Source organism: Scyliorhinus canicula, chromosome 6 (genome assembly GCF_902713615.1).
Source record: "Scyliorhinus canicula chromosome 6, sScyCan1.1, whole genome shotgun sequence".
Taxonomy (NCBI): domain Eukaryota; kingdom Metazoa; phylum Chordata; class Chondrichthyes; order Carcharhiniformes; family Scyliorhinidae; genus Scyliorhinus; species Scyliorhinus canicula.
The window spans coordinates 182,204,949-182,219,202 of record NC_052151.1 but is presented as its reverse complement, the minus strand read 5'-3'; the positions used below and the strand labels follow the sequence as shown (position 1 = coordinate 182,219,202).

Sequence of the window (14,254 nt, the reverse complement as noted above, 5' to 3'; positions counted from 1 at the left end):
TGTACAACTCATTTGTGTTTGATAATGAGGAGGAGCACAAGAAATCTCATGAAGTGATGAAGCACTTTGATAATCAGTGTTCCCTGAAGAAGAGTGAAACGTTTGAGTGCTATATGTTCCGTATGTGTACCCAGAGACCTGGCGAACCATTTGACAGTTTTGTCACAGATTTGAGGCTGAAAGCCCAGTCACGTAACTTCAGTGACCTGAAATCTTCACTAATCCGCCACTAAATTGTTTTTGGTTTACTTAATGATAAGCTTTGTGCGATATTATGGCGGCAGGAAGATTTGGTGCTGGAAAAGGCAGCAAGATTTGCCAGGTGAGCGAGATTGCTGCACAAAGAATTGGCGCACTCTGCTCTCAAAACTTTGGCGGCAACATGCAAGAACAAGCCAGCTGTGATGCACGTTTCTTCATAAAGAAATGTGGTCTCAGTGCGGGCAGTCATTTTAAGCGGCAGACAGGAGCCGCCAACATCTTGTGCCAAAAATGTGGCTCTCGACATCCACCATGGCAATGTCCAGCCTCTGGAAAAGTTTGATCCAGGTGCGGCCTTGTTGGGCACTCTGCAAAACAATGTTTTGCATGTTCCACCATGGACCATGCATGAACGGTTCATGCAGTAGATGAGATAAACATGGAAGCACAGTTTTTCATCAATCTCATTGCAGTGAGAAACCAGAAACTCTGAAAAACAAAGATGAAAACAAAATCGTAACAAAAGGATGAAGATAATAAGAACACTCTGAAAACCTTTATGTCCATACTCAAATCAAAGGCAATGCTGAAAGCGAAAGCCAACCTCGCGAGTCAACATGCTTTACAAAAGCTAAATGTGCAGCCAGACTTTGCTGGTCAGCCAAGATGATGATAGACTTCGGACCAAGAACTCCGGAGACCGTTGATGTTTGCAAACTAGTGTTCTGAGTGGCAGGCATGAAGCATGCAATACTCTTTCACGTTGTAGACATGGATGTGGAATCAGTACTTGGGATAAAATCATGTGAATCCATGAATCTAGTCGAGTGGCTAAATATGCTAGAAGATAGCTGGTCACCTGAGCACAGTGAATTACTACAAGATATTACAGTGTGCATGGTGTCTGAGGATTTAGAAGAAATCCTAGTGGAGGACGACAAACCAGACAAAGGGACATGCCTGCCAGTGAGAATTCCGCAATTCTGGTTAATAGTCTTGAAGAACATGCACAGGCTCAGTGGCCTGATACGATAACATGATGAACCCGTATTAAAGCATCTGCAAGTGTGAGTGTTAAATGGACAGAAGCCGCAGGTGGAGCTTCACTCAGGAATTTACATTTGGGCCCAATGAGTATTTCACAAATGAGGTGGTCACTAAAGTGCATTAGTTGGACTCATGGCCGCTGAAATTGTTCTTTGCTGAATCAGAAATCATCAGCTCCACAGGCTACATAATCAACCTGAGGGAGGGCAAAAAATGTAAAAGTAAGAACAATTCAAACAAAACCAAAGTACAGGGATCGGAACACTCCAAGAACCATATTCAATGAATCATTCTTCAACGACTTCATTCCCACTGAAGTTCCCCGGGGTGGAATTTTAAGCCAAGCTTTGGCAGCCAAACAAACAAAAGGCTGATTTTGAACTTGGCACGCTATTTCGAAAACAAATAATTCCATACATGAAGTTATATTTTTCAGGTGAAAAGACTGACGATGATGCTGAGTCTGAGGCCAATTACTATGAACATCTAAGTTATCGACAATGATGTAGAAAGTGATGACATGGAAGGTGAGATGCATGACGAACACTATGAGCTGCGTGTGCATCTCTTCTGCAGCAGCACAGATGAGGCAAGAGCGGCACGGCTCCAGTGGTCTGCAAGCAGTGATGAGGTGGTCACGGGGGACGCCCAGGCCGTGCTGGACTCTGTGGCGAGTGGGAGTTTGGAGGTGGCGCATGTAGAAATTGAAGCTGCTGATACAACCAAAGAACAGCTATTGATTGAACTAGAGACACAAGAAGTCATCCCAATTTTGGAAAAGCTGGCCTCCGAGGTATGTGGTGACCCGTTACAAGTCCTTGACACGGCACCGGTAATTTACTCCCAAGCTGTCGACGACTCCGATGACGAATAGGAGGACTTAGATGATGAAGATGCTGATTACAGCGACGTGGAGATTGCAATAGTAGGCAACTCTGATACTGACTCTGAGGATGACCTGATGACTATCTGATTACGCAGTTCCACAGACCACTCGCACATTTGCGAGTTTGAGCAAGAACACCCAGTGCCTGGATCAGCTCCGCCAGAAAGTATAGTCATGGCTAGTGATGAAGTGCAAGTCACCGATGCTCCAGCCACGCCAGAGGCTGCTACATGGAAAAAAATACAAAATCAAGAGACTCGCCTAAACACATCACTGTGCCCTAAAAATTAAGAGAATAAAGAGAAGACTGGGAGAACTATCTCAGCCCACCAACCAACCAACAACAAAAACAGTCGCAAGTAGCAAGCAACTGCATGCAAGAAAACGGAAGAGAAAGCGACTGGTAACACAAATATGGCAGTCTTGGACACAGGCCTTTCAAAGGCACAGGGTAAAGCGCAAGGGAAGCAAGACGCTGGCAAGTTGACTAGTCTCCGACGAGATGGGCAAGAACTTGAAAGAATGAGATCTGTACAAAGGAAATGGACACTGGTCAGGGACAGCATGTAAATGGACACTTTAGTAAAACTTGCTCACGTTACCAGCTACATGTAATGAATGTATAATATTTAGTGTTTAATGTTACCTGTAAAAAAAAAAATTAGCTTAATGTTTTGTGAGGAAGGGGGAATGGGAAATACCCATGGGTTATATCATAGTTGGAAGGTGCACCAAAGAAACCACAGAGCGAGCAGGGAAGGGGAACAAGAGACAAAAGGTACAAGGGCACACATGGAGGCGACCACCACTGCAAAGGTGAAGCATGCGCGGATGATGCAAACACGCCCCCTGGTACGTTCTAGTACCAGGAGGCAGCCGGGACTGAAGCAAAACAGTATGCTTGGTGCAGCTGACTCTCGGGAGCTTGTAAACAGAGGGCCCCCATACCCACATATTGATTCTGTTTAGTGACGAGGTAACTATCTCTTACATGATTTCTTTTCTGTACATCCCGTTTAGCTTCCTTTTCCATTTTGTCTGTTTATGTATATTATTTAAAAAAAAAACATTTTTATTCTCCATTTTCACATTTTCTTCAGAATCTAGACCCCATCAACAAGCCGCCCAATCCAGTGCCTCGGGCAAATGGGGTCCGGCCTGCGGCAAAATGAGTCTGAAGTCCTCCCTCGTCAGGGTCTTCGGTGGATTTCTCGGACTTTGGGATGTTATAACCTGCCTGATTATTATTGGCTATTGGCTGTCCCACAATCCTTAGTGAGTATGAGCTCCCCCAATGAGGAGGGCGGAGAAATCATTAGCAGAGTCACCTGCATATATAGAGCTAGCCAGTGTGGAACCAGCTAAAGGAGAGCACAGTGGTGGAGTACCGCTGCTGTTGTGTATATATGTAATTGAAATAAAGTTATTTCTTTCGATTCTACAAACTCGTGCTGGATTCTTCGTGTCCTCACAACCGGCTCCAATACATTTGCACTGTAGAGCGGAGTAGGTCTGCATGAATCTCAAGACCCAACAGTGAACCTTCACAGCCATCTTCTGAATCAATAAATGTAGAGGCAGGAAAGTAGAAATATGTGTTTTGTTGATCTAACCCAATGCTCCTTTTACTTTAGGTTCACATTCTGGGCAAGAATTGGTGAACGAACATTCCCCCATGGGCAAGGCAAAACTAAGAAGGAAGCTAAGTACAATGCTGCCAAAATGGCTTTGGAGATTTTGGGGAGTCAGAATGTTGACATGGTAAGTGGTATATGCTGCACTTTGTTCCTTAGCTCCCATTTGTAAAACAAAACAGTTATCGTTTTACTTTTAAGATGTTTTATCGTTTTCCTCAATGACGGAGCACTTTCAGATGAGACTTTAAAGCCCATCTGTCTGCTCAGGCAGGCTGAAAGATTCCATGACCACGAACAATGAGCCTGGTACCCCGGCCAACACTTACCCCTCGGTCAACATTCCTCGTCAACCAACAGGAGCAAACACCAGATCACCTCTTTGCTGACCGTTTGCATTGTCCACCTGCCAACAGTGACTGTTCTTCAAAGCTAATTTGTCAGTTCCGAAACACTATGAGACATCCTAAAGGCATGACAAGATGCAATATGAATGCATGTTGTTTCTTTCCATAAGGGGTTGCCAAGATAAGATTTTTCGTATCCCAAGACACAGGTCTGGATGTGACACCGTGCAATTCCGAACAAGTTTCTAGCTTATCGTCTCTCAGGAAATTATTACACGTGGATATCCAGTTCCTTCTTCCACCTCATGGCTCAACCTCTACATCTTGTTCTTTTCATCTCTCCAGTGCGGTGTCCGTTCTCCAATCCCCCCTTCCCACATTTCAGATTAGCGAGCTCTTCCTCTCCTTGCCCAACCCAATACTCTTGACCTCCATTTGTACCAACCTCCTGCAGATTGTACAACCTATTTGCTCACAGTGAAATAGCCGAACCATTACACTTTCATGCCCTCCATTCCAGCAGATTTTCACATCTCCTTTGTGGTGATTGTATATCTGTGTAGGTGCAATACAACTGAGCAAGCACTAGAGGGAGCACGGGAGATATATAAATACACACAAACAGGAAGTCAGGACACTTAACAGGAACGGGAGCTGGTAGCAAGACACAGACTAGCAGCACAGAGGTAATATTGTTAAGCACTGAAGCGAGAACAAACTCACAATAAAGCATCTACTTCAACTTTAAGACTACGAGCTTTATTAAGACACAAGGAACAACACATGGTACCAGGGGACTTCAGAACGCTTACTAGATGATTACACAAGCTGCAGACACACAAAGACCAAAATGGCAAGGAAAACTCCTACCGGACATTCGACGTGGAAAGACTTTGCTAATTCGATGATATCTATTGGAACCCCATCTCAGCTGAACACAACCGGTAATTTAAGTAACGAATGGAAAATATTTAAACAAATGTTCGATATATATATATATATATATAGCTAATGATTTAGAAGCAGCCTCAGAAGAAATGAAAATAGCACTGCTCATCGCAGGACCTGGAATTACAGAAATATATAATTGCTTTAAATACTTGAAAGGTGAAGACAGCACCAAATTAGAAGTAATACTAAAAAAATTTGAAGAGCACTGTATGGAATTTGAACAGTACTGTATGCTCGAGACCAAACTGCACAGGGACTGAGTGATGCAAAACTGAAACAAATACTATCAGAACAGAAAGGGTTCAGTCCAGAAATCGCGAGTGAAAAGTCCAGATCGAAAGGAAAAAGTAACTTGAACTTTTTACAAAGAAAAAACGCTGAAATCCACTGTAAAATGGTCTGAGCACATTCTCTGGGGAATGGTCTCCGGGGAACAAAAGACTAAAATCTGCGTCTACGCATGCGCAGGAAACAGAAGCCGCGCATGCGCAGTTAAAATCAGCCATTTTGCATTCTGTACATGCACAAGCCATGCATGCGTGGTTAGAAAAAGCATGCAAACGGCGCATGCCCAGTTGAAAGGAAAGATCGCACCATTCGAAGATGGTTCTGCGCATGCGCAAGCCACGCATGTGCAGTCGACAAAAAACCGTACAGTAAAGGAAGATCGATTTGCGCATGCTCAATCGATTCCTACGCATGACATCACAAGCGTTACGATGTCAGAGGACCCGGACCACACCCACTTAAAAGGGAAATGCCCGAAAATTGAAAACAAGAAATTTAAAGCTGTAAAACTCAATTTTCGTAACTCAAAAGACAGAACAACGCCTGAACTTACACCAGCAGTTGAAAATAACTCTCACAACATCCTGGAACAAGCAGTCTGCACCACCCAAAGTAAAGAGAACAATACCAATTCCAAAACAAAAAAAGATGAAGAAAATGATACCAAATCCGAAACAAAAAATGATGATTTGTTTTTCGAACAATAACGCTGAACAATTTCAGCGTTTTACTACTCGGACATGGCTGAGTTGGTTGAGTTATTCTGATATGCTGATCACAGCATCAGCAACACGGTCGCAAAGCTCAACACGACTCTACTCATGGTAGATGAATCCAATACTATGGTGCCATGGCAGATCGTTGATACATTGGATGACAGCAGTACCCAAGACGAAGACGACGCCACACAGAGAGCACAGAAAGACTCCAGAGAGAGAGCGATGAAGGACTCCACAGAGCGAGCGATGAAAGACTCCACAAAGAGAGCAATGCAAGCCTCCACAAAGAGAGTGACGCAAGTCTCCACAATGGAAGCAAGCAAACACTCCATAGCGAACACCATGCATGAACAAGACCATGAAGGCCAACCCACATTATCTGAGCAACCACAAGCAGACTATGAAAGTCTACCAAGCTCACATAATCAAGAAGAAGACAATGTAAATCTACCCACTGCATGTGAAAACAGTGACAATGTGATCACACTCGACATACATGAGGTGCAGGATCACAGCGAGACTGACAGATCTCAGCTCGTCTGTAGAGAAGCACAGAGTAGGGCTACTCATGAGTCCAGAGAGACCATGCCAATTGAAATCTTGAAGATTTTGACTCCAGAAGAGGAGCACCAAGAGTCCAGAGAGATCACGTCAATAGAAATCGTGAAGATTTTGACTCCAGAAGATCATAGAATTTTTTTTTTTTTAAGAATTTACAGTGCAAAAGGAGGCCATTCAGCCTATCGAGTCTGCACCGGCTCCTGGAAATAGCACCCTACCCAGTAACCCCACCCAACACTAAGGGCAACTTTGGACACTAAGGGCAATTTATCATGGCCAATCCACCTAACCTGCACCTCTTTGGACTGTGGGAGGAAACCGGAGCACCCGGAGGAAACCCCCGCACACACGGGGAGAATGTGCAGACTCCGCACAGACAGTGACCCAAGCCGGAATCGAACCTGGGACCCTGGAGCTGTTAAGCGATTGTGCTATCCACAATGCTACCGTGCTGCCCAAGAAGAGGAGCACCAAGACCCACAAGTGAATGAAATCGTGAAGATTTTGACTGCAGAAGAGGAGCACCAAGAAAGCAAAGAAGAGGAATCAAATCCACCACAAATGACTGATGTCACCAACATCAATAATGCAACATCAGATCATTCTCACCATTCTCTAGATGAAACGTTCACTGTAACAGATACCACAAAGGACACTCGCACCAATAACTGTGACAATGACTCAAATGATCCACAAGGGACACTCATTGAGCGCAACAAGAAAAACAAAAACCACAAGAAGCACAGCAGAAACTAGAACAACAACAGCAAGAACAAAAACAACATGAAGCGCAAGCAGAACAACAAAAACAACAAGAAGCATAACAAAGACAACAACAAGAACGACAACGAAAACAACAAAGACAGGAACGACAATGAAAATAACAAAGACAGAAACGACAAAAACAGCAACAAGAACGACAACAAAAAAAACAAAGACAGAAACGACAGAAACAACAACAATGAAACAACGACCTGTACAAAATGGTACAACTCTGCACATGAAGGACAATGCCACAGCGCACTGCAAAACAACGACAAGACTACAAACATGCCATGGGATGACAACGAATCTCACAAATTCACATCTGCTCCAGAACAAGCAAGCACACCAGCTTTCAAGGCAGATGACACACTAAATCGATACCACAAGCACAGAGAAAAGTCCATGTCAGTCAACATCAGTGGTTCGACCATTCAAACACCTCGGTATGACTTATTGGTTACTTAAAAAAACAAGAACACCAACAACATTCACAACGGAGTTGCAATATCAATATCACCACGTCAACAACGAAAAAGAAAAAACTAAACGAACAAATTCATCAAGTTTGGACTCATAAATGTTTTTATTAAGATTGGACTCATAAATATTAATTGACTGTAAAATATCCAATATCATCATCACCTGTATAGATACACATATCATAAGTAATCTAACTATTTTGTACAATTTCTTTAATAATGTACAGAAAATATATAAAGAAAAAAGGGGGGATGTGGTGATTGTATATCTGTGTAGGTGCAATACAACTGAGCAAGCACTAGAGGGAGCACGGGAGAGATATAAATACACACAAACAGGAAGTCAGGACACTTAACAGGAACGGGAGCTGGTAGCAAGACAGACTAGCAGCACAGATGTAACATTAAGTTAAGCACTGAAGAGAGAACAAACTCACAATAAAGCATCTACTTCAACTTTAAGACTACAAGCTTTATCAAGACACAAGGAACAACACATCCTTCATTTTCTTCTTTTTTTAAATTAAGGGTTAAATTAGCATGGCAATCCACTTACCCTGCACTTCTTTGGGTTGTGGGGGCGAAATCCGCGCAGACATGTGGAGAATGTGCAAACTCGACACGGGCAATGACCAGGGGCTGGGATCGAGTCCACAGGTACTCCACAAGCCCGGTGGTAGTGGCGCCCCTAAGAGTGTTGGGACAGTGGCGACAGCACTTGAGGCTCGAAGGGGCCTCGGTTTGGGTTCTGATCTGCGGGAATCATAGGTTTTCTCCAGGGGGACTGGACGGGTGTTTGAGGGTTGGTGGTGGGCGGGGATCGAACAGTTTGGGGATTTATTCATGGGGGTCAGATTCCAGATCTTGGAAGGACTGTTAGAAAGAATGAGTTCCCCAGTGGAGACGGGTTCTGATATTTACAGGTGCGGAACTACGCGAGAAAACATGTGCCGTTCTTTCCTGATCTGCCGCCCCTGTGGTTGCAAGACAAGGTGCTGTCGAGAGCAGGGGTTGGGGAGGGCAGAGTGTCAGAGATATATAAGGAACTGATGGACTGGTAGGACGCCCGATAGGAGTAATTAAACTAAAGTGAGAGGAGGAGCTGGGGGGAGAGCTGGAGGCTGGGTTATGCGAGGAAGCTCTGAGGAGGGTGAATGGATCCTCATCGTGCACCAGGCTGAGTCTCATTCAATTTAAGGTAGTCCATTGGGCACATATGATGGTGGCTAGAATGAGTAGGTTCTTAGAATCATTGAATTTACAGTGCTGAAGGAGGCCATTTGGACCACGTCTGCACCGGCCCTTGGAAAAAGACCCTATGCCTCCACCATATCCCCGTAACCCAGTAACCCCACTTAACATTTTTGGACACTAAGGGCAATATATCATGGCCAATCCACCTAACCTGCACGTCTTTGGACTGTTGGAGGAAACGGGAGCACCTGGAGGAAACCCACGCAGACACAGGGAGAACATGCAGACTCCGCACAGACAGTGACCCAAGCCGGAAATCGAACCTGGGACCTTGGAGCTGTGATGCAACTGTGCTAACCACTGTGCTACCGTGCTGCCCATGGGTGATGTTCACATGTTTTGGGCCTGTTTGAGGTCATAGAAACCAATATTTATTTACAATAACGATATTACAGGAGCAGCTACAAACAGTGCTGCTAGCAGTCCAGTCAACTTAAGACTGGCTCACAAAGCCTACACAGATGATTATATGGGCCCCCTCAATGAGCTATCATTGAGGGAGCTCATACTCCAATTGGCCAACCAATAAAGCCAATTGGAGTTCATTACAGGGGTATTCCTGTACAATGTGCAATCATGAATTACTTAGAAATATGGTTACCATTAGCCTGACCTCCCACCATTACTCCCATGGGATTCTGATTCTACCTATTCACTGTGCACAAGTATCAACTGTCCAACCTGGCCATATAACTTCAGGTCAAAAGACCCTTCACTCCTGATTTGTAAAACACCTTCCCAAAATGTAATCCCTTTGATTTCCCCAAATATGTGAAAGCAGCTAGCTGTTTTTATGGTGAGTCAAGAGATGGCAATTCAATGTTGGATCATTGGGACTTTATTAAAATGGGTGACTGATCTACCCTCACCTTCTGGCCAGAGTCCAACTTGGTGTGTCAACGAGGAGAAGGTTTGAGGTCATAGAAACCAGTTGTGGTTGGCCAACAAATGCTTCTCGTTCCACATGGGTCACCACATTCTGCTACTGCCCAAGTGAAGGAAAATCTTCTGTTTCCCACAGGTATCTTTAAAGTTGCAGACATATTAGGTGACACTTCCCAATGGACTGATCTGTAGGGATTAATGCTTTCTCAAGGAATGAGGAATCACCTTGAATTAATAATGCCACACTGGAGTCATAGACTTAAGGGCATATGAAGACGGGGAACTTTTTTCCTTTAAAAAAGCACAACATGATGTGTGGGTAATTTAATTTGACCCAGGATGGAGACAATGGAGTCGGGTGACTTTTGTAATTTCTGCACAGAAAAATAATTAACTGATATCGCTGGAAAGTCATTAAAATGTACGAGTGTCCTCCCCTTGCAAAAGCATTCTGGATATGAAACCACTTGTGCATTTACGGCTCCTATTGACTGGATATCTACAGAAACTCACAGTCAATGGTTCACCCAAACACAAAACACAACAATGAGAGAAACCAATTTATAAGAAGCAGGTGTGAACAGCGACAACTCTTCTTCCATTGTGTAACAATGGCTTCTAACATTGTATCATGTGTGTAGATAACAGAAATATTGATCATATTATCACATGATTGAAACTGACCAGAGATTACCCCAAGGAGCAGGCAGGGGTAAGATAGTCTGGAGACTGATAGGAAGTAATGAGAGACCATCCTCCATCAAGAAGACAGAGCCCTATCTAACAACCAGTCAATCGGGCAGTGAGCGAGGGACTAATTTATTCCCACATGCACCAAAACTATATCTGTTTTCTATAAGAGGACAGCGACAACTTTGATTGAAAACCCAGAGACTTCCAACATCTATTCGCTGTCATAATATACATCCAAGTATATGATGGAGTGCAGACAGGCAGTGATTGACACACAGGATGACCAGTGAGCACACAGAACAGAGCAGCCAATCACCAGACAGGACATGGCCACTATAAAGCCAGAAGGCACCAGTTTTCCCACTTTCTCGGGACCCAGCCTCTGAGACAGTCAGAGCTTGTGAGCAGCAGCTAGAACAAATACCATGTGGTAGTCAGTTAGTCTGGTCAGGTTAGCCTCAGGTCTCCAGTCAAGTCAGCATAGTGTCAACCCACAGTTAAGCATGTATTATAGTTAGTTGTTCAATACAATCGTGTTGCATCTCTTCAACTGTTGGAAGCCTGTCTCTCTCTACACTGCATCAAACGCATTCCACATAGACCCAGCTTGCCCAACACATCATTCACCTTCAAAGAACCAGGAGCAAGAATCCCGTCGAGGTCTGCAACAATTTCACCTTGAAAAGATTAATTCCACCACGTGATTTGTTTCTTGTTATTTTGTTAATGACCTAAGTGCATGTGCCAATTTTAAATCTCAGCTCTTCTTGTGCATATGGGTCTGTGTGTTTGCGGGAGGGAATGTCTTGGGATGTTGAGTGAATAAATGCTTATCTTTTCTGTTGCTTTAAACTCACCAGAAAGTCCGTTTGTGTCTATCCTTTAAAGTCACAGCTCCATAAGGGTTTTAAAGGACTCCCTAAAACATACATCTTGTTGCAAATAATTGAGAGTTGAAGGAAAGGGGGAAAGGTCATCCCACCACCTCTCTCCATCTGTAACAGTAATTAAACGGGTCAATTGGATGTCGGACACAGATATTAACATTTTAAGCATCTTCAGTTGAGTTGGTACGTGGTTGTGAAAACAAAGGCAATGCCTTCTGATTTGTCTTTGATGTAGCCTCACGGCACTACGACTCCATTGACATCCCCAGCCGGCATGGGAAACTACATCAGCAAGCTCAATGAGTATGGACAGAAAAATTCTAAACACGTTGAGTACATCACTAAACAGTTGGATACAGGGTTGGATCACGTGCAAAAGTAAGTTTGTCTTTTTTAAAAGCAATGATATCCGGGATTCTGCATTACAGAGTCTAAGTACACCAGCAGAGAATTGGCACTGCTCCCCGCTGGCTCTAGGAGCGTCGCCCAGGTGTCATTCCCATACCTCTGCCATGCAAGTTTCTGCATGGTGACAAGCGGGTTGGTTTCCCTTCCCTTCACTTCCTGGTCTGACATTGAATGAATGTTTACCATTTCAAAGGTTCTGAAGGAATTTCAGGCATTTGAAGTGCTGTGGGCTTTCTAGGAAGGCTCTGACACTTCAAAAGGCTGCGGTTATACAATCATTGGGCTGAGGGTGCAGGTGTGAGGAAAGGGCAAGTCCTCTTGTCGTGAATCTTCAATGAACTATCTGATCTGCTCTGCACCTGTCGGGCGGTGCAGTTCAGAGTGAGAAGGCTACTTCAGACCAGGGTGAAGAATTTGAAGAGAGAGCTGTTTGACATCACCATGTCAGTACTGATCTTCAGGTTGTCCAGCACTGGAAGGGAGGACTCTACACATTGGGCCCCCATCCCAGCAGAGGGTCCAGGGTCAGCATCTTATCCACAGCCTGAGCCCACCCAACCCCCTGCCCCTTGGGGAACTTGGCAGAGGGGCACATGAGCTATGGGCTCAACTCCTTGACCCCCTTCCGGGTCCATCGCACCAGGACATCTCTTGTCACTATTAATATCAAAGGTTGAGTTTCTGCTGTGAGGGGTGGAGCATAACAGGCAGTGTGGGGGTAGGGGGGAGGGGGTCAATGACTCAATAATTGGAGATTGGACACAGGAAGGCACACATTCCAACTTTATGAGCAAATAAGCTAGTATCATTGCAATTAAGTTATTTTAATTGCCTTGCTGATGACCAAATGAGATTGCCTTCCTATTTGTGAGTAGAGATGTTTAAATGTGTAATGCAATGATTGAAATGGTCCCTTGTTGCTCAGTGTATCATCAGTCCATTCATCTGTGCTCATTAATCAACACTGGCTCCCAGTGTGGCACCCCCTTTATTTAAAAATTCTCCTTCTTGTTTTCAAATCCCCCCTCTTGTTTTCAAATCCCCCCTCTTGTTTTCAAATCCCCCCTCACCCCACCTTCTCTCTGTAATCTCCTCCAAGATGTGTGTGATCCTCTACTTCTGGCCTCTTGCCAGAATACTCCACAGGTTCAGTTGGCGTGACCTGAGGCTCAGGAATTCCCCAGCCAAACCACTCCACTTCCCTATCTCTCTCCCTCCTCCTTTAACACAGTACTCAAATCTGATTCTCTGACCCAGCTTTTGGACACTTGCTCTAACATCCTCTATGTTGGCTTGGTGTTAAATTTTGCTGTCTCCTGACGATCGTCCAACATGGGGGGGATGGGATGGGGGGGGGTTGGGATCTGGGGGGATGGAATCTGGGGGAATAGGATGGGGGCGATGGGATGGGATGGGGGGCATGGGGGGGGGGGGGGGGAATGGGGGGGGCGTTTCGGCAAAGGGAGTCGCCTCAAGGCATCCGTGTGCACAATCTGTGCGCCTGGGTGATACTCAAAGGCAACAACCCTGGCCGACTTTATCAGTTGTATCGTCTTGCCTTGTTTGAAAATGCAGAGTAACGGTTTGTGGTCCGTAATGATTGAGAATTGCTGCCCAAAAATATGTTGATGGACTTTGATTGTGATGATCACGGCCAGTCCTTCCGTATCAATCTGAGCATACCTGCGTCTGCGTCAGCTAAGGTTCTCTAGGCTATCGGACTCTCCGGACCATCGTTCATCCGATGGGACAACACCGCCCCGATGCCATATGGGAAAGAATCGCACGTGATTAGGAGTGGTCTGGCAGGACTTCCGGTGGTGGCCATGGAGTGAGTGGTCATAAGGTGGCTCTTGCCAGAGGGCTGGTTCTTTGGCCTGTCTTACCCGTTTTTTACAGGCGTGAAAAGGTGATGTTGAAGAACTAGGATTTCTTCTCCGGTGGGTGATGTTGAAGAGTTACCAGACGAGGAGTGTGTCGAGCAAGGGGCATGCTTCTGGAGGATACATGTGGCACAGGCAGGACTTGTGGCGTTGTTGCCCGCACAGTGGTCGATGGAGAAGTTGGTCGAGTTCCTTTTGGAGAATTTATAAAGCAAAGACCGGCGGTCACTGAGGACTTGGCAAGAGTGGCAGAGCCAATTCGGGCTGCTTTGGAGAGGGTGGAACAGAGGCTGGAGACGCAGAATACGTCGATCCAGAAGGTGGAGGAGACGGTTGTTAACCACGAAGATCGGATTGCCGCTTTGG

General features: G+C 45.0%; 1 protein-coding gene across 1 annotated transcript in view; it reads left to right on the top strand.

Moving 5' to 3' along the window:
* Positions 1–14,254, top strand: part of eif2ak2 (eukaryotic translation initiation factor 2-alpha kinase 2) — a 122,993-nt gene that overhangs the window by 10,183 nt on the left and 98,556 nt on the right. Inside the window, exons 3-4 of the mRNA XM_038800574.1 lie at positions 3,769–3,895; positions 11,833–11,975. Of these exons, the coding sequence (XP_038656502.1) occupies positions 3,769–3,895; positions 11,833–11,975 (270 nt within the window). The remainder of the gene's footprint in view (positions 1–3,768; positions 3,896–11,832; positions 11,976–14,254) is intronic.